The 20,261-nt window shown below is 37.7% G+C and overlaps 3 protein-coding genes across 8 annotated transcripts in view; 1 reads left to right on the forward strand and 2 right to left on the reverse strand.

Moving 5' to 3' along the window:
- Positions 1 to 1,164: 1,164 nt before the first annotated feature.
- Positions 1,165 to 3,902, forward strand: crygn2 (crystallin, gamma N2). The gene is made up of 3 exons (XM_058396089.1): positions 1,165 to 2,599; positions 2,758 to 2,903; positions 3,697 to 3,902. Exons 1-3 carry the CDS (start codon positions 2,309 to 2,311, stop codon positions 3,830 to 3,832), a joined length of 573 nt encoding a protein of 190 aa, XP_058252072.1. The 5' UTR covers positions 1,165 to 2,308; the 3' UTR covers positions 3,833 to 3,902.
- On the reverse strand, positions 3,900 to 15,892 carry nub1 (negative regulator of ubiquitin-like proteins 1). Of its 6 annotated transcripts, XM_058396049.1 has the most exons (16): positions 15,592 to 15,749; positions 15,343 to 15,504; positions 11,953 to 12,120; positions 11,803 to 11,867; positions 11,633 to 11,697; positions 10,877 to 11,044; positions 10,199 to 10,287; positions 9,862 to 9,968; positions 9,556 to 9,742; positions 8,017 to 8,124; positions 7,763 to 7,915; positions 6,783 to 6,929; positions 6,582 to 6,659; positions 6,264 to 6,447; positions 4,615 to 4,811; positions 3,900 to 4,468 (listed from the first exon to the last, which is right to left on the reverse strand). In XM_058396049.1, the coding sequence occupies exons 2-15, from the start codon at positions 15,457 to 15,459 to the stop codon at positions 4,651 to 4,653; spliced, it is 1,797 nt and encodes a 598-aa protein (XP_058252032.1). In that variant the 5' UTR covers positions 15,460 to 15,504; positions 15,592 to 15,749; the 3' UTR covers positions 3,900 to 4,468; positions 4,615 to 4,650. The 6 variants fall into 6 exon arrangements, with proteins under 6 accessions (XP_058252032.1, XP_058252042.1, XP_058252044.1 ...); XM_058396059.1 differs by lacking the exon at positions 15,592 to 15,749 and adding an exon at positions 15,756 to 15,892 and having other exon boundaries at positions 3,900 to 4,811; XM_058396061.1 differs by lacking the exon at positions 15,592 to 15,749 and adding an exon at positions 15,760 to 15,784 and having other exon boundaries at positions 3,900 to 4,811.
- Positions 15,893 to 17,808: 1,916 nt separating this feature from the next.
- LOC131356851 (uncharacterized protein C9orf152-like) overlaps positions 17,809 to 20,261 on the reverse strand; it is a 6,767-nt gene continuing 4,314 nt past the window's right edge. The window contains exon 2 of the mRNA XM_058396076.1: positions 17,809 to 18,982. Coding sequence (XP_058252059.1) covers positions 18,465 to 18,982 — 518 coding nt within the window. The 3' untranslated portion in view covers positions 17,809 to 18,464. The remainder of the gene's footprint in view (positions 18,983 to 20,261) is intronic.

Below are 20,261 nucleotides of genomic sequence, written 5' to 3' on the forward strand. Positions count from 1 at the left end.
TACAGCACATTGGCTTTTTCACTTTAAGCATGTGTAATTCAATAAGACACTGCAGTGCACAGCAGCTAGTGTTCACCCAGAGTGCAAGGGAGTCCTGTCCACCCTACCCCACCCCTCACACGTGCACACACTGCAGTGGTGTGTAGTTTCATACCACGATGCTATACTAGGATAACTACTAGCATTTATTTATGAGGAGTGTGTGTGTGTGCACAGTATGCTGCATCCCATACAGGGTTTATTACCAGCTGATGGCTCTACTACGACCTTAAGCATGATAATGCAGTTACTGAACTTGAATGAATAAATGAGTTATATTTAAATCAGCTTTTTTACCTTGGCCTAGTTAAAGATCATGGGAACTATACCACAAATAATACTGATTATTACAATAATAATAATAATAATAATAATAATAATAACAGATTATACATTGAATAATAGTCATGGAATAATGATGACTATAGGCATAACATTATGACCACCTGCCTAATATTGTGTTGGTCCTCCTTTTGCTGCCAAAAGCCCTGACCCGTCCTGCACTGTGTATTCTAACACCTTTCTATCAGAACCAGCATTAACTTCTCCAGCAATTTGAGCAACGTCTGATGGATCGGATCACACAGGCCAGCCTTTGCTCCCCACGTGCATCCTTGGCCGCCCATGACCCTGTCGTCGGTTCACCACTGTTCCTTCCTTGGACCACTTTTGATAGATACTGACCACTGCAGACCGGGAACACCCCACAAGAGCTGCAGTTTTGGAGATGCTCTGATCCAGCGGTCTAGCCATCACAATTTGGTCCTTGTCAAACTCGCTCAAATCCTTACGCTTGCCCATTTTTCCTGCTTCTAACACATCAACTTTGAGGACAAAATGTTCACTTGCTGCCTAATATATCCCACCCACTAACAGGTGCCATGATGAGGAGATCATCAGTGTTATTCACTTCACCTGTCAGTGGTCATAATGTTATGACTGATATACAAATATATATATATATATATATATATATATATATATATATATATATTTATATGTATATATATATATATATATATATATATATATATATATATATATATATATATATATATACACAGTAGAATGAAATAGTGGTACTATAATATATAAGGTATATGGAATGTCAAAATATTATTTTATTATTTTGAATAGAGCATAATTTTCGAATGGACCATCTGTTTTAGCACGTGATCTTTTCCTTAAAAAGGAAAACTCCAAATACACAGAATCTGTGTTCCTGCACCTGTATAGCTTACGAGTGTATTACAGGCAGAACAAAGTCGAAGAGAGAAGAAAGGTCATGGCAATTAGAGCTTTGAGCTTTTCTGTTTCTCCTTCTGTTAACACCTTTTTAACGTCCCTTCACCTGGTTTCCATGGTTACACGGGGACCGTACACAAGCCCCTCACAAAGGGCAAACAGCAAGCAATATCATATAGGATACAGCACTCTGTATTGAATGCTGTAAAGAGCAGTGTTGGCCTGCGCACATGGCACAACGTCAAGCAAAGCAAAATCTATTGTTCATCTTGCTCTGAGCCAAATCCCAGAATCAGCAGTGCTAAGAGTGAACAGAAAATGTCCAGCAAGCAAAAGCCATAAGCTCTCTATTGTGGAGCCTTTGTTGGGCAAACATTGCGATACAGCGAGGCACACGACAACCCATATATATTGGGGTGTCCAAATTTTTCACTGTCACACTTTCTTTCGTGTGGGTCAGGTCGGACAATCTCCAGTGGAAAAATGTCACAGTATTCTGGAAAGGTAAGCATCCAGGCCAATTAGGAGCACATACATCATCACATGTCATCAGAATGCAGTCTCACACAGCATCCACAGGAGCACTGCTGGGAATTTGGAGATGGCTGAATGGTTCCTGAAATGATTGACACTTTTCACGTCATCATTATCACAAAATTGAAGATCTAAAAATAGAAAACAAACTGAAAAACAGCCGATTTTCCGTTGTGTTTTATTAAGAAGACTAAAAGAATTTGACGTAACTGAGGTTTTGATTGCTGTGACAAGCCTTTTGGAACTTTTCAGGCATGACTGCAATATATTTGCACTCTGTATATTTGGGATTCAGCTAAAAAAAACAAAAAAACCAGCAAAGTGTCACAGTAGTCCTATAAGGTATTGTCCAGCTATTATGTTGTTACATGTTGCACAGTGAGATTAATCTCTTTTCTATAAGATCTGATCGAATATACGATACATTTTCCTGTCCACTCCTTGACTGTTTAACCTTGCTAGTCTGCCAAATGCCGTAAATTAATATAAAATGATACTGAAACCTGTCCTACCTGCTGCTCCTTCCTCTCAGATTATATTTTATGAGGGAAGATGCTTCACCGGCAGGAAGCTGGAGGTCTACGGAGACTGCGATAACTTCCAGGACCGTGGCTTCATGAACAGGGTGAACTCTATCCGTGTGGAGAGCGGAGCTTGGATCTGTTATGACCACCCTGACTTTAAGGGCCAGCAGTACATCCTGGAGCGTGGAGAGTACCCCGAGTTCCAGCGCTGGAACTCCCACAATGACCACATGGGCTCCTGCAAGCCTGTCAGGATGGTGAGATGCTGTAATTTGAACTGAAATTCATTAAATTATATCATCGAAAATGAATATGCTGACCTTGACCTAAAACTAGTTTGCTGTACAAGAGTTCAAATGGCAAATTGTGTTTAAAGAAGGATTACCATTAGCAACACATTGTTTCTGCTCCACAGCACGGAGAGCACTACAGGATCGAGCTGTACGATGGAGGCAACTACTCAGGTCACTGTATGGAGCTGTGTGATGACTGTCCCTTCCTGCAGAGCTGTGGCTATGGCAGGCCCTGCGTCAACTCTGTCAGGGTATTCGGAGATGGAGCGTAAGTGCCACTTAAAAACACACGCTTCGACGATCTCATCATCTTTCACATACGCTAAAAATCTGAAAACCTCTCTATTTGTTTTGTAAGTGAATGCACTAGGCTACTGTAATGTTTTTTTTTTTTAAACCATTATCTCTAAATAGATGGAATACATAATACTCCATTACAGTCTTACAGCCAGATGCAGTAAATAATCAATAAGTAAAGTAAATAACGGAAGCTAGTGATTACTTTATCGTGTAAGCCATCCCAACGCTTTGATTACATTTATATTTCTATTTAATCACATGATAGAGATTATTATTTTTCAGCATTTTAGAATAGAAATGAAGTTTTACGGCACAAATCAAAACTATTTTAGGTTTGAAATTTTTCACGATGTTCCTGATGAAGCATTACACACTCCCTCAGCTTCAGGGAGCTTTTACACACACACACACACAAAAAGGTTGAGGCTGAGCTCATCACTACTTCAAAAGAAAAACTTTAAAGTTATACATGCTCATTAATTTCACTATTTGTATAGACTGTAAAAACAAACCATGACGTTTTATATATATGCAATTCATTGTCCATATTTCTGACCGGTAGTGTAGACACAGAGCAAAAAAAGATTCATTTCCTTCACTTTTATTTTGCTACAAGAAAAACAGAAGTGTTTCTTTAGTCTTTTCTTTAACAAGTTTTATATATATATATTTTTATATTATATTTAACCAGATTTCTATATTTGATATGTTTTCATTTAACTGAGCAGTTCAGGCTTATAATGTATGTTTCCTGTTTGAAGCTGGGTGATGTACGAAGAGCCTAACTTCCGTGGCCGTATGTACATTGTGGAGAGAGGATACTACTGCAGCCACAACGAGTGGCAGGCCCAGACCCCCAACATCCAGTCCATCCGCAGGATTGTTAACTACTTCTAAACCTCCATCTCTCTTTTCCTGTCCCCTTCTCATTCATACCTCCTTCTACCAGGCCACAGACTGTTACTATTCCCACTCACATAATGTAAAATAAATGACTGAGTGCTACAACAAAAAGACAACAATTTTATTAAATGTGTGTCTGTGTCTCATTACGCTGAACTAAATGAGAATCTATGAGCTGTTCCATACAAATACCATTAGTTCATACGAATACATTACATAACACTACGTACAGTCAGAATAAATAGACTTCGAACACCAAACTGATTAGGAATTTGCGAAAAAAAAAAACAATAACAATCATATAAATCAGAAATGTGTCAGAAATTATTATAACTATGTTATAAATGGACTCAGGACATTAATAACAGATCACTAATTGGTTTCATTAATGACATTTATTTTAAAAGAGTTTGAACTAAAAGAAAAATGAACACAGATGAAGATTTTAAGGTACACCGTAATATAAAGGACTGAAAATCTACTTCAGATTACAACAGAAAACTCAAACCAAATATCTGCTGGTGATAATGTTTTAAAGAGCAAAGCTTCATTCAAAATAAGTTTGAATCTGTATAAACAAATACGATTTGCACTTTTTCTTCCAGCATCCATGTCAGACTTAAGCTGTTACTGTAATGCAAAGAAGAAGAAAAAATTAAGGGATAAAATCAAAGCTCAAAGTACATTTGAAAATGCTGTTAGTTATTGCCTTGTAGCCAAGTGCTGGTCCAGGCTCAGATCCAGGGGCTAATGATGTCCTAACACTCTAAACTGACCTCACATGACTGTAGAAATCACATATGAGCAGCTCTTCAGTGGGAGTGTGTAGATCTCTTCTCTAGAAGAGACTTCATTCGACCGATGAGCTGACCCTCCTCCTCCAGAGTCACGTCCAGATAATCTTCTTCGTGACTGGGGATGTACTCCAACACCTCATTCACCAGCTCAGTATCAGGGAGGCTCGAGCCGGATGCTGAACACAACCACAGGGTTTTTGATGCAGTTTTAACAGATTAACTAAACAAATCTGGTGTGTTTAATACAACTAAATGAAATTAAATAAAATTAGTTACTAAAATATGATGACATGATATTGATATTGTGACAATTGACAAAAAAAGGATAAATATAAATTTTCATTTTAAACCTAATAATTTTTATTCTGAATTTTTATATTTATATTTTATATCATATTATAATATATAAATATTATATTATATATAATATTTATATTATATTAAAGCTGATTTGTGACAATGTAGAAAATGCTATACAAAAATTAAATTGTCACACTATACTTTTCTGGGATATCATAGGTTTTGTGATATAACTTTTTTGTGTATTGTATTAGCACAATTATTACAAACTGAATGGAATTTGGAAGCAGCTGAATTTATGTTAATTTTAAAAATTAATAAGATCAATTTTCAGTGTTAAATACATTTTTGTATATTAAAGAAATCTTTAAATTTAATTTAATACAAGCACTTATGCTATTCATGCAACACTACCTCTTCTAGCAAACATATACAGTAAATACTGTGTATTATAGAAATTGTAGAAATGTCCAAATATCATGATATGATATTTTTTTTCAGATTGCCCAGCACTAGTGGACCTGTACGTTTAAACATTATTGTGTGAATCAGGCTTCGTCTGGAATTAAAGTGATCTCCAAGTAACCGGGTGTCAATGTGGCACTTGGGAGATCACAGAATATATAAATCACAAAGATCTTACTGCGGCTTTCACTAATGATTATAACCGTAATATTTTTCCTACGTAAAACAATTCAAACAAACACGTAACTGAGTAGCTCAATATTCTTTCCTAGTTTTAACATCTTTACCTTTTTAATCAAAACAACAGAAGAACACTTAAATACATGGTAAAGCAGTTAATACATGTTTATCTGTCTACATGATTTTAAAAAAAAGTGTGGTTTGATCCTGAGCTTAGGTTACTGTCTGTAGCATTCTGTCTGTCCTCCTCATATCTATATAGGGTTTTCTTCCATGCTCATTTTCTCCAGGTATGAATGTGTGTGTAAATGCTGTCCAAGGTGTATTTCCACCTCACACAAAGTATTTCTAGGATATGGTCCAGAATTCCTCCAACCCTGACCAGGATAAAGTACTTAAAGAAGAGGAAAGAACGTAGCACGAACGCTACCAAGACAAATTTATGCAAGTGTACCGGGTCAAATATAATGACTCTTATCTGATCCAGTAATAAATGCTTTGTTTAAAGAAAATTCGTATTGTTCCTCCTTTCAAAAATAGGACTACTTTTTTAAATAATTGCACATACCATAAATGTGAGGAAGGAATTAGACTTGATGCTCTGAAGCATTCTTTTAACAACTTTAAGACACTAATCAACGTCTTGAAACCATTCAATCCATAAATCGATCAATGGTCCTCACCTGTGAGGTCATCTGATGAGGTGCTGGGCTCTTCTGACGAGGAGGATGGTGCTGATGGGGAGCGTAGCTCTGACGGAATAACCCCCTGATTATCTATGAGCAACTGAGTGGCCTGAGCTTCATCATCTCCAACCAAACTCAGAGCCAACTCCACTTCCTCCCTCTGGAAACCCAGGTATGCAAGCTACGCTTGCACAAACAGTAAGGGCAGGAAATGAAACACGCGGAAAAAAATGTAACAAAAAACTGACAGAGTAAAGAATGACTGTAGCCATTAGTAAGCAGTCTTTAATCTTTTCTTTATGAGATGCTCTTTACCTGATCCACTTTGGTCTGTCTGTCTGTGTCTGGCTGAGGGATCCCAGAGCTGCTGGGTTCAGATGAATCCAGGAGAACCTATAAGGGAAAACAAAATAGGCGAAGAAACATAAATTTTAATGGAACTGCTATTATTTTTTACAAAATGCACAGAAGGTGTAGGTTTTGCCATGTTAAAAATATAATATGATGACAGCTCACCCTGTAGGCTTCATCCACGTCTCCTCTTGTCTTATGAAGGGCCTCGGCTGCTGCCTTCTTGTTGTAGCCAAGCTCGACGAGGGTGTTTATGGCTTCCAGACGCTGCCTTCTCTTATTTCTCTCCTTCTGCTTTATCTCATCCCGCTCCTAGTAGAGTGCACCATAATTAAGTATTAATTTACAGTTAGCGTCCTTAACTATAATGTGTACAAAATAGTGACAGCTGGTCCTACTATAGGTGTTAGTGCCTTAAAAGCCAACCTTTGGCAGAGTTTTGTTTATGAATGGGGGCAATATACATATAGCAGTGCATTTATAAAATATTTTGGCTAAAGTAGGCTGTTGAGATGAATAAAAGTTGACTGTTCAAATGATCATGATCAGTGGTTTCAAACAGAAGTGTGTTATTACAGGAATTCTGTTTGCAGTGACAGTCTAACCTTTATACATAAAATCTTATCTTAATATCTTATGCATAAGATATATTTAATTATTATCTTTTTTTTCTATCCTAGCATTATTCCCGCGCAATGGCAGGGTCCGCTGTACATGATTTGGCACAGGTTTTACGCCGGATGCCCTTCCTGTCACCACCCTCCCATTTTTATCTGGGCTTGGGACCGGCACTGAGAGTTAACTCTTCAGTGGCTGGGGTGGCGCCCTGCCCAGGAATCGAACCCGGGCCGCGGCAATGAGAGCACAGGATCCTGCCGCTGGACCACCAGGAGGCCACATATTTAATTATTATCATGATGGATGAAAATGGTATCATTATGTCTTAGGAGCAGCAAATAATTGTGCTGGAAAAAATCTTTATGTAAGCCCTACAAATGGGAAGCTTCAAGATGCATAAAAATTGTTTAACAATTTCATAGCGTCTCCCTAAAATGAAATCAAAGGTTGAACTGAATTGCCGGGAGTTTCCCACTGCTGTGAATACAGTGGACGTTCAACCTGATTTTTTGGTGTGCATCTCTGACCTTTATCCTCTGAGCGATGTGCAACGCAGCAGCCTCCACATTGCCTCTGCAGGCTCTCAGGCCCAGACGAGCGTCCTGCTCTGTGAAGCCAATACTCAGCAGCTGGGTCATCTTCTCTGGGTTCAGGAACAGTTGATTGTAGAGCTCCTCACCCTACCAGAAAGAGGAAAGAACAGTGATCAGCACAGCTTCTGTGAGATAAACAGCTACCCAGCATGTTAGCAGAGACAATGATGTGTGAACTGTTAAAACACCTGCTTGAGTTTCTGAGACGCTTGATGCTCTTTGCCATCCGCGTATGCCAACAGACTCTGAAGGAGATACAGCCTGAGAAACAGAACATCCTCTCCACCTGTATTCCCCTGACAATCAGAAACATTCAATAAGCAGGAAATATTACCAGATAATTCAGTGAAGGATGTCAAACACATTCTAGGTTACAGGCCATATTAACTTAGTCCAATGTCCAGTGAGCTGGACAAAAAAAAAAATCAGTTTAGTGATCAATAATAGCAACAACTCCTCTGACAGTTGTATTATTAATAGATATGATATATTATTAGATAATATATTATAATCACCCACAAAACAGATAAAAACACTGCAATTCACAATGTACAATTTCATATTATGGTTTCCACGCCCCTTAAAATGGAATTTTAACATGTAACAATCTCCACAAAAGAGCACATAATACTGAAACGGGGGAAATTATATACAAATTAAAAACTTACAAGATGTAATTGCATAACTATTCACCTGTTACTGAAACTCATCATTTTAGCAAGAGACATGGTTGTAGCATCAAGTATTTTCAGCTCCGCAATAAAATAATGTTTTAATGTTTGCTCTATTATGCTCCCTAGTGGAATAACAGAGCTGTTTTTTTAAACACTTTCAATTCAATTTAGCGGGCCAGACGAGAACCATTATTGTGCTGCCGGCCGTATGTTTGTCACCCCTGGATTAGACATTAATATAAAAAAATAGAGAATACACTCACTTATCGAGACATTAAACAAGATTTAGATATGGGAGAAATGAACAAAACTATAATATCTATAACAATATGTTCTATATGGAAAATGATTTGTCACAATCTTCAAATTAGCGCTAGCTGGGAATTAATATATTGCTGGAAATTAATATATCATATGAAGAAAATCATTATCGCTCATAGCACTATGACAGTAATTGACATCTTTCCATGTGAGTGAAAAGTAGTAAGTAAAATGTTTATTTTTTAAGAAATACTCCAAATGTTTTCAAACATGTTTGTGCAATAACTTCGGACAATAATTTTAAGACATTTCTCTGTAGTGAGAAAAGAAGGTTAAAAAACTGCTTATTCACATTTTACTTGTAATGGTGCAGTAAATTTAATTTTATGTGAAACAATTTTATTGAATACTTTTAGAGATTCATCAGTATGTGTAATTTCAGATAAATTCCTGCTGTCAGACATGACAGTTTTGGAAAATTTTGCAGTTAGAGCAATACGCCCCAAGAAGTCATGCTTTACAGTCATTACTGAACAGGTAAGGGCGCAGAGCAGTGAGGACACACAAATGCTGTAATCGTACATGGTAACTACAAAACCTCATGTAAGTGCCTTGTGTTCAATTATATTAGACTGATTCAATGAGCCTGTTGTCAGTTTGAAATTGCTTTATATTCTATATTTACAGTGTTATCCTGCTTGCCTTCTTCCCATAGTGCATCTGGGTGCCATGTGTTCCCCTTGGACCACTTTTGATAGATAATACACTGTAAAGATGATTAAAGGTAAAAACCTTGATTGTCTGCAGTCTCTGCTGCTTTTCTCCATAACACTTGAGGAAGCAGTTCTCAGCTTGCTGCAGTCTCTGTCTGCTATCCTGCAGACAGGGCAGCTGCTCCAGAGCAGCGTAACACCACACGATGTCCAGCTGCAGCACTGCATAGTTATCCACCGTGTTCAACAGCGCAGAGTCACATTTACTAAAAAAAAAATATATATATAATAATAATTTCTATAAAAACACAGGATCCATTTGTCAGTCATAACACTAACACTATCTAGATTTCCTTCCCTGTAAAGCAGCTGTAGTTAGCAGTACCTGAACTGATCATCTGCTAGAAGCAGGTGACAGAGAGCTGCATCATATTCCTTCTTCTTCATTAAGGCTCTGCCCTTCTCATGGAAGCCCATGGCTAGGACAAGTGCCTAAATCATCCCCAAAGAAACACACACACAAAGCAGATTAGGGCACAACGGAAAAGGACATGCATGTTTCACTCCTTCCTTGAGTAACTAGCTAAAGTTTCTGAACCTGGATAAATTACAACAATGTTTATACAGTTAGCAGGAGGGATCTGACCATATTTTTTTGTCAGTAAGAGTATTGCCAAATGTATTTGTGCACACCCTCACAGAAAACACGGCACAGTTGTCACCTTTTTCTCAATGATTGGGATCTGGATGGGGTTGCCTTTCTGATCTGCAATCTCCAGAAACGGAGTGGTGGCTGGATCCTCACTACCATCTGAAAAGTGCCAAGAAGCCATGTATGTTATTGGACTGTACAGAAATAATACCCTCCTACAAGCAAAAGTCAGAAAGAACATTTTACCATAAAGTACACTTTGATGCAATGCATCCATAAGGTAAGCTTTATTTATTATTAGACAGTTTTTAAGGGGAACAATCCACTGACCCTTTTATAAATACGAATACTTATAAATTTACCTAATAGGTACTTAGACAAAACTGTACCTTCGTATTCATTTAATTGAAAATTTACAGGTTACTTTCTGCCCATAGGACATAGAGGATTATATAACATTAACAGCACTATTATCACTTTCATTAATATTGTAATAATATTCAAGGTGGGAGGAATTATGCTTATTTTTCTTAATTGAAATGACAATTTCACAATAGTTTCTCTGTCTTCAATATAAACATTTACAATTTAAGTGACCAGACTGCCAATCAAGCTTATAACTACAATCATACAATATATATAACATCTTTACATTTTGCCACATTCATATTAATGCAACTGCTGACTCCACATGACCCATGATGCTTCATGGATAATAATGTAATACCAACTGCTCATTCGCTCTCACCTCTTTCTGAGAGGATCTCGAAACCTTTTTGAGTTCTTTGCATACTTTCTTGATGGAAACGCTGCAATTTCTCTTTCTCCATCATCTCTTTCTTCTTTTCCGGTTCACTCAACTTCATCACCATGACTTTACTGTTGTTCTTTACGTTCTGTTCATCAAGTCGCTTATCTGAAAGAAGCAGGATGCAGAGTGGTGCAAAAACATATTCTCCAAAATTCCCTAATACTCACACATCAAGGTTCATATACACCGATCAGCTATAACATTATGAGCACTGAGAGCTGAAGTGAATAACACTGATTATCTCCTCATCATGGCACCTGTTAGTGGGTGGGATATATTAGGCAGCAAGTGAACATTTTGTCCTCAAAGTTGATGTGTTAGAAGCAGGAAAAATGGGCAAGTGTAAGGATTTGGGCGAGTTTGACAAGCAACAAATTGTGATGGCAAGACCACTGGATCAGGGCATCTCCAAAACTGCAGCTCTTGTGGGGTGTTCCTGGTCTACAGTGGTCAGTATCTATTAAAAGTATCCTTTAAGTCCTGTAAGTTGCGAGGTGGGGCCCATAGAGGCCCTACCTCCCAACTTACAAGATTTAAAGGATCTGCTGCCAGATACCACAGCACACTTTCAGGGATCTAGTGGAGTCCATGCCTCGATGTTTTGGCAGCAAAAGAGGAACCAACACAATATTAGGCAGGTGGTCATAATGTTATGGCTGATCGGTGTATTTATGAGACAAACGCTACACACACCTGGCCTTAGGATTCTTCCATTCAAAATCAGCTTGATATATTTGAGCTCAAATTTCTCTGTGATCCTAAAAGATGAAAAGCACAAGATACATCAGGACACACACAAATGGTGACGATTATAGCAATTAAATATTATGATAAAGCACTTTTAAAAAGAAAGCTGTACTTACCTATCCATCAGTTCCTGAGTGGTAATATCCAGTTTTGTTTCGAAATCCTGTTTCCTACTATTACTCTATGCAGTGACACACAGGAATATTGTATATTGTAACATATGGGATGTTATTTCAAGTACAACACACACTTTATATTGTTTATACCTTTATAATTTCCTTTGGTAGATGGAGCTCCAGAGTTGCAACATTTGTCTCCCTGTAGGTTTTGTTTCCTTTCCCTTTCTTGACTGCCTGTGATCTTATGGCTTCCAGAGCAATCTCCACATCAACCTGGGGGAATCCCACCATTTGGGAATATCGACCAGCTAGCTCCTAAAAAAACATAACATAAGCATGTGATGGTCCAGTACCACAGTATAACATCATTAAGAACTCACTTTGTATGGCTCTTTCAAGCAATGACTAATACACAGGAAAATTAATAAATACAAATAGAGCACAAGTAAAAATTTGTACTCTTGGTGGTTAGTATTGAGGTACTAAAAAACTTTATTCCCATTGACTCTTTAAACTGGAATGTACTTTATAGGAGCAAGCTGTACATACACTACATTGGCAAAAGTTTTGGGACACCCCTCCAAATCATTGAATTCAGGTGTTGTTTTTCCAGGAGTTATGCTTGGCCTCTTAGTACCAGTTAAAGGAACTCTTAATGCTTCAGCTTACCAAGACATTTTGGACAATTTCATGCTCCCAAACTTTGTGGGAACAGTTTGGGGATGACCCCTTCCTGTTCCAATATGACTGTACACCAGTGCACAAAGCAAGGTCCATAAAGACATGGATGAGTGAGTTTGGTGTTGAGGAACTTGACTGACCTGCACGTCAACCCGACAGAACACCTTAAGAATGAATTAGAGTGGAGACTGCGAGCCAGACCTTCTCGTCCAACATCAGTGCTTGACCTCACAAATGCGCTTCTACAGGAATGATCAAAAATTTCCATAAACACACTCCTAAACCTTAGGGAAAGCCTTCTCAGAAGAGTTGAAACTGTTATAGCTGCAAAGAGCAGGCCAACTCCATATTACATTCATGTGCATGTAAACGCAGATGTCCCAAAACATTTCACAATATAGTGTATATAATTACAGACTGACTCTATGCACTATGCCAGTCACCCCTCTCTTTCCTGTCGATTAATGGACACTTTAGGACCTCTGATTTTCATGAGTAATGTGTTTGTACACAACCATATACAACAGAATTGTGGTCACGATCCAGCCAATACCAGTGGCTGTGTGGTTAGTAGAGTCCAATTAATGAAAATTCATTCATCGTCAGTAAGCGACTTATCTTGGTCAGGATCATAGTGGGTTTACAGCCCATTACAAGAATAGATGGAGCAATGCAGGAATACGTGTCGCATAATGATGCCAGGCCATCACAAGGCACCATTTACACATATTCACATATAAATTCATAACCAGGGGCCAATTAAGTGTGAATTAAACCAAGATCTTTGAGGTAGCAATATATCAGTGTACTTCCAATGAATGCAGAAGGTACAGTCTCTGCACACCGACAAGGTGTTTTAACAAAAGGAGGCGTGTCTATTAAAGTTAGTACACACCGTGTCCAGTGTACAAAATCCCCAACAGCACAGCTGTGTCAATATAACTCGAATTCTATCAATATCCTCGCTCTGGACATTCTCCAGAAACTTTCCAGCAACATGTTTGCTGTATGGAAGATGGGGTTTATTTACCTTAATATGGGAGTAGGACAGAGAGCATTGTGCCAGGCTTACTTATTGCTTTATCTTTGTTGAATGTTCCCAAGCAAGAGGTTCAAGTCAAAGCATTGTATTGTGATCTAGACAGGCTGGAAGATTCAGTGTTAGAACTGTTTTGTCTCAGATGGTGAGGGAATGACTCAAACAGAAAGACTGTCAACAACTGTGAGGTTATACTAGTCAGATAACATTCTGGCTTTTAATCATAGATAAAAAAAAAAAAAACACTAGAAAATAGTTTATTCGGTCTGGAAATGAGGTCCTTTTCCAGAAAGGGGACATTTACATTTCTGGCATTTGGCAGACGCTCTTATCCAGAGAGACATACAAAAGTCTCTATCAATGAAAACATTAACACTGGTTCAATAGGTCACAGACTTAGGATACCATCAGCCTAAAAACTGAGTTATATGTAACATACAACATATAATAATACATAAAAAAAACAAGGAAAGTTTCAGTGTTTCAGGAAGAAGTTGGTCTTCAGCCGTCGTTAGAGACGGTGATGAATAGGAAACATAGTAGTCACTCATTGTACTGTTTACATCAGACCTGGGCATTTTACTGTCCGCGGGCCACATCCGGCCCACTGACTACCCTTGACTGTCCCGCGTGAGTTTGTAGTAAAGGTGTAACAGTGACGCCTATTAATTTGTGATAGGTGCACAAAATACAATTGCATGGCTTTTATTTTGAAGGCCACTTGTTTTTCTTTATTAACCTTTGATTGACTGCGGGACATATTTGTTTCACTGTTCTTTATCAATGTGAGTTGATGCTGCTATTTCACGTTAAGTTATTATACTAGTTTTTTAAACATTGCAAAAGTTGAAATTTTCTAAACTGTTTTTGTGATTATTCATTAAATATATATATACACTACCAGTCAAAAGTTTGGACACTTTTGGTCTTTCCTGGTCTTTCCTGATGTTTATTTCCTTCTACATTGTAAAACAATGCTGAAGGCGGCCGAAATACACAATAATGTCCTTTGAACAGTTGATATTGAGATATGTCTGCTACTGATGCTCTGTAAAGCCTTCATAACGGCTCTAATCTGAGGTGCTGTTAATTGGTGATTTCTGAGGCTGGTCACTCTAAATGAACTTCTCCTCTGCAGCAGAGGTAAGTTTTGGTCTTGCTTTACTGGGATGGTCTTCATGTGAGCCAGTTTCATCATGGTGCTTGATGGGTTTTGCAAATGCACTTGACAATACTGTTCTTGCAAGAACTATTCCAGAACACCTGACCTTCGTGTCTTAAAATAACAACTGACTGTTTTTTGTTGTCATTACATATGGATTACTTAAGTCCATGTGTGTTATTTCATAGTTTTGAAATCTCCAGTATTGTTCTAGAATGTAGAAAATAAATCCCTAAACAAAAAACACTGAATTAAAAGGTGTGTCCAAACACCTATACATATATATATATATATATATATATATATATATATATATATATATATATATAATTCTATCTTCCATATTTTCTCACTGTTTCATTTACTGTTTCTTATAGTGGGACATCATATATATTGGAACTTACACTTATGTATATTATAAGCAATAAGTATATACTAAATATATTATATATATATTCCGGCCCTCTAAAACCCATTCCAATTTCTCACGTGGTCCTTTTGGAAAACCCCTGGTTTACATTATATCCTGATTTTAGGATCAAGGCAGAATTAGCTGATAGAAACTCGAGTGTGGATAAAACATGTTCAATCAGGAAATGAACCTGAACAGATGCTGGTAAATGGATTTTTCTAGAAATGATCTTCATGATCTTACCTGTAAGTCTTTATGACCAGCGTCATTAGTATCTGTTGTATACGGAGGAGTCCAGAGCTGAATTTTGTCCTGTTTGAGCATAGTAATGAGCTTCGACTGGATGTGTTGCTCGGCCATTGTTCACACTGAGATTGTGGTATTAAAGCAGCTTTAATTTATAAACTGTAACGAAAACGAAAGGAAGAGTTACAGTGAGAGCCAGTGCAGGGGAATTCCTAGTCTAACTAGCTCAATAATTAGCTCAAATACCGTTGCTGAGTCACTCTGTGAGGGGATTTTTACCCGCCATTCATTATTAATTTGTTTGTTAATAATGCGTTGTTATTTTATTGTCATTTCACACTGTGGATCTTCACCTGTCGTCTCCTGTTATTTCTAACGCTTGTTTTTCAGTGCTGTTTTTCTCGACCTACCTACCAACGCTCTCTCTGCGTCACGTGACTTTTGTTGTCCCTGTTCTCCACTTCCTGGATGTGTTCCGAGCTCGCGCGCACACCCTCGTGTCTGCGCAGATTCCCTGCACTTTTAGGTGTGTTCATGAAAGAGACAAGACTGCGCAGCACGATCCGCTAAATGCATGTCTTGTGGCCGCTTTAAGATGCCTGTACACACTTTGTTAAAGTCTTTACACAAACATGAAAACATTTAACATTGATTGCTGTTGTAGAAAGGACATCAGTTAGTTACAGTTACATTATTTACCAGTGGCGGGCCGTGCATTTCACACCTAGGCCTTCACTGGCGTCCTTCCTGAATTAAGCCACCTCTATAGCATCATTATGATGCCACGGCAGTGGATACTAATCAACCATTAAATAGCAAAGTGAAAAAGAAATTAGGCTACAGTATTTCACACCTCACAAGGAATAGTCAATTTTATTACAGTCTGCCTTGAAAATGCATTTGTAAGGATGTCTGCGACCAAATCGATTTGTTCTCCTGTCAGCCATTGCGAGTTAAAAAATTTATATTTTTATAGTTTGTGCAGTTCGCTGCCTCTGACTACTCCAATTATCCAATCAAAGGACAGGAAATTGTGTATGCCTGCTAGATGCCTGCCTAGTGACGCCAACTCGAAATCTGATTGGTTAATGTAACAGTTTCATTGCCACTTAGTTTAAGCTTCGGGCGCCTGGACTATTAATACTGAAGGCCTTAAGGCAGATTTCTTTTACTCTGGCAACACATGCTAACATGCTGTTAGCCACTGGCTGAAATATGATTGGATAACTACTCTTATCATAAATATACACTACTGGAAGCAGCGCAACCAAGAAGCGAAATGTAGAGAATAGACTATTGGGAATAATGGAAAAATATGTTAAATATATTAAAATGCAAGTCAGTGATTCAGATCACTGCTGTTTAGGCCAGCAGAGAAGGCCTTGCTGGGCCTGACAGCCCACCACTGTTATTTACTGTCCAGTGTCACCCAAATGAGAATGAGGTTCCCTTCTGAGCCTGGTTCCTCTCAAGGTTTCTTCCTCATATCATCAAAGGGAGTTTTTCCTGGCCTCCGTCGCCACAGGCTTGCTCATTAGGGAAAAAATAGGGATAATAGTTTAATATTATATTAATAATTTTCTCCCCGTTTATCTAATTTCGTAAAGCGGCTTTGAGATGAGGTCCGTTTTAAAAGGCGCTATACAAATAAATTGCATTAAATGCTCTTTACATCAGGCGATTGAGATCAAGACCTTCGCATATGGTGTCTGCATGCCAACATGCCTTCACATGATGTAGATGTCCTGCATTCAGATTCAAATCCTGATGCCTACAAGACTAGACTTATTCAGATTTTAACATCTACCAAAATATTTATACATACCAATCTACAGAGTTGAGCAGGCTGCTCAGATTGAGGTTACGTTCTATCACATAAATAATATAGCTATATACAGCTATATAAATTTGATACTGGCCAAGTTGGAATTAAAAAAGTCAGATTCAATGTAAAATGGTGTTGTAGTAGTAGTAATAATAAGAAGAAAAAGGAAAAAATAGATAATTAAATGACCCATTTCCACAGTAACGTTTAACATTTACATCTTTTCTAATTTGCTGAGTTATCATGTAGTATGCAATACTATGCTATGCATAAATTTCTATTTAGTACAACCCAAATGTAACATAATTTATGTACAAATTGTCATAGGTCACAGTACTCCCCTTTATTCCCAGCACTGAACTGAAACTTGAAGTATTGAGAAATATGTGATTACTTGCCTAGAAGGAAAACCAAATGTGTTGGAACCAACTGATTCAGGTTTTAAAATAATTATGCTGGCAGATCTGTGGACATACACAGGACACTACAGTTACTGTATTTCCATAATTGTATGGGCTATAACTTGAATACTGTGTAACCAATATTCAGTTGACGGTGACCTTCACTAAAAGCAGCTCTGTGAAACGCTACAGGCTACATCCAGTTAATATTAACTGCGTTGAGGCAAAAGAGCAAACAATATGTAAAACATGTTTATTTTCACAGCATGTGTACAGTTAAAGGATGTCTAAGGCTTGATGGAAGGAATGCAAAAAATAAAAACTTTACCTGTAAAAATTGTGATGAACAAGTATACAAGAAATACAACTCTCTTTTTTTTCCCTTCAAAACAACAGGAGGTGAAGGTGTTGTAATTTTTCATGCTCCTCTTGCATCTGTTTTTCCACAATTCCACATTTACTTTAATTATGAAACTAAAGCATGAGAATACTGACCAAGTGTGCAGTTATTTGAGTAAATCACACTCACAGACTCACACACTACACAGACAGAGCAGCTTTTTAGAGTGCTATAATTTTTCTAATAATAATAAAATTAATAATATGAATGTATATATAACAATACAAACAATACAAATGCTGGACACTGGGTCTTTTAAGCCACTACTGTATTACAGAATATTCAAAAAAGACACATCTAGATCACTCATGAAACCTGGACTTAACACATTTCTATGATTTGATGCATTCACCAAAATGGCTGAAACTAAGTAAACAGAATTCACTGCTATCACCACTTTATTGCTGCAGGGAAATCAATATTGTAAATGAATAAGTAGGAAAGCAATATTGCACAGCCCTTGGTGTTTTGGTTTTGCATTTAAACTAATTTGTCAGAATGAAGAGTAAAGCCCAAGCCTGCGTGCCGCCTCAGACTTCTTAGGACATTTGAGCTGTGGGAAGGGGTAATACGGGCTCACAGGGGTATGAGTGGACCGGTAGCTCCCACAGCTCAACTGTCTGGACAGCACAGCAGGTGCAGAGAACTTCCTGAAACCCTCAGATCCACAATCTTCCTGCACTTCATTACACAGATGATGTTTATTGTTATAACCTTCACAGTGCTCAGATAACTGATCACTTGAATCTGTGACCTCCACACTGTGCACTGTGTTATCTGTAGAGGTTGATGTTGAGTCTCCGTTGCTGGTCTTGTGGTTGTACAGTCGAATCGAGCAGGTCCTGCGGTACATTCCTAGGTGTGTGCGCCACGTGGCATTGTCTGGGTCCCTGACAAAGTCAAACTGAGTTTCTTTCACAGATGCCTGCCTCACAAGGGCATGTTGGACCTGTCGCATGGGAACCACGTTGACCAAGGACTTCCCAGAGATCTCCTCATTGGTAGATGATGCTGGATTGTACAACAGATTATAGGAAGATGTAATTAGCTAGAAATCTTACAATAGCAACAAGAAATTGTCCTGACAGATTAAATAATACAGTGCAAGTTTGCATAACATACTTAAAATCAAAGAAACATCTGTAAAACTTGCAGTTCATCATGGCAAATAAGAGGTTTTTAGGTCTGTATATGATTTTTTCTATTAGTTGTTTTAAGCTCTGGTTTTAAAATGATATTTTCGGTCCTTTTTCTACCCCCATAATCCCACTGATATTTAACTCAGCTGCATAAAAGTTTGTGACTGCACATTTTGTGTCTTAAAATGAGTCACCATAAACAGAATACAACTGTACTAAAGTCATTTAACAGTTTAATGAGACAAAAATTAAGCTGAGCATGCACATTTTTGAGCTTACTCATAAGCATAACTGCACATTTAGACTCATTTGGTGTAACATTCAGGCTGCAGTTGAATAGTTTGGAAAACAGAGTTAAATGAAGGTTTTTGTTTTGTAGATCGACTGAAATAGATTTTCACTGAATTTCTTCCAGGATGTTTTGTGCCCTGTAGGTTATATGTCCTTCTATATTTGGTCAATATTTTCGTCGGCCAGTGTTTTCCCCGCTCCTGTTCCTTCACGGTGTTCCTTACTTCTATACACACACAACTGATCCTTAATACGAATAAACATGCAACACAATTGTACATCAACTGTAACATACATGCAGTTGATATTTATATACCTTAGCCCGACAATGCATATACAACTACACAATCTGCATTTTACTTCACATATAATACATACTGTTGATGCCATCTGTCTTTTATATTATATTTTTCCTTTTTCTAATTATATACAAGTAAATATGTAATACAATGTAAATTCTATTTTTGCCACTGACAGTCAGAAAAGGCATTTCACTGCACGTCGTACTGTGTGAGACAAAAATAATTAAAAAATAATAAAATAAAATATATAAATAAAATAAAAATATGAAAAAAAAATGTTTGTCATTTCTATAGTGACATTGTTCATACGGCGGATATAAAAATGTATACAGACCCATGTAAATATGAAAGGTTAATTTAAGTCACGATCAGTCATGTCAGATCTTTTCCCACCTTTATTCTCATGTAGCAACCAACAAAATTCAAGTGAAAAACAAACAGGAACTTACCATAATCTGGTTGTATATGCCTGCACACCCTTTTATAACGGGACACGTGACTGTGCTCTGAATCAACCAGTCACATTCATACTCGTGTTCAAAATGTAATAATCATACA

This window comes from Hemibagrus wyckioides, linkage group LG01 (assembly GCF_019097595.1).
Source record: "Hemibagrus wyckioides isolate EC202008001 linkage group LG01, SWU_Hwy_1.0, whole genome shotgun sequence".
Taxonomy (NCBI): Eukaryota; Metazoa; Chordata; class Actinopteri; order Siluriformes; family Bagridae; genus Hemibagrus; species Hemibagrus wyckioides.

Coding starts and splice junctions, on each gene's coding strand:
- crygn2 (XM_058396089.1), top strand. CDS start 2,309: ATGATACTGAAACCTGTCCTACCTGCTGCTCCTTCCTCTCAGATTATA. Junction 2,600..2,757: donor CCTGCAAGCCTGTCAGGATG/GTGAGATGCTGT, acceptor TCTGCTCCACAG/CACGGAGAGCACTACAGGAT. Junction 2,904..3,696: donor AGGGTATTCGGAGATGGAGC/GTAAGTGCCACT, acceptor TCCTGTTTGAAG/CTGGGTGATGTACGAAGAGC.
- nub1 (XM_058396059.1), bottom strand. CDS start 15,459: ATGGCCGAGCAACACATCCAGTCGAAGCTCATTACTATGCTCAAACAG. Junction 11,698..11,802: donor ACTCAGGAACTGATGGATAG/GTAAGTACAGCT, acceptor TTCATCTTTTAG/GATCACAGAGAAATTTGAGC. Junction 10,288..10,876: donor CGAGATCCTCTCAGAAAGAG/GTGAGAGCGAAT, acceptor GGCACTTTTCAG/ATGGTAGTGAGGATCCAGCC.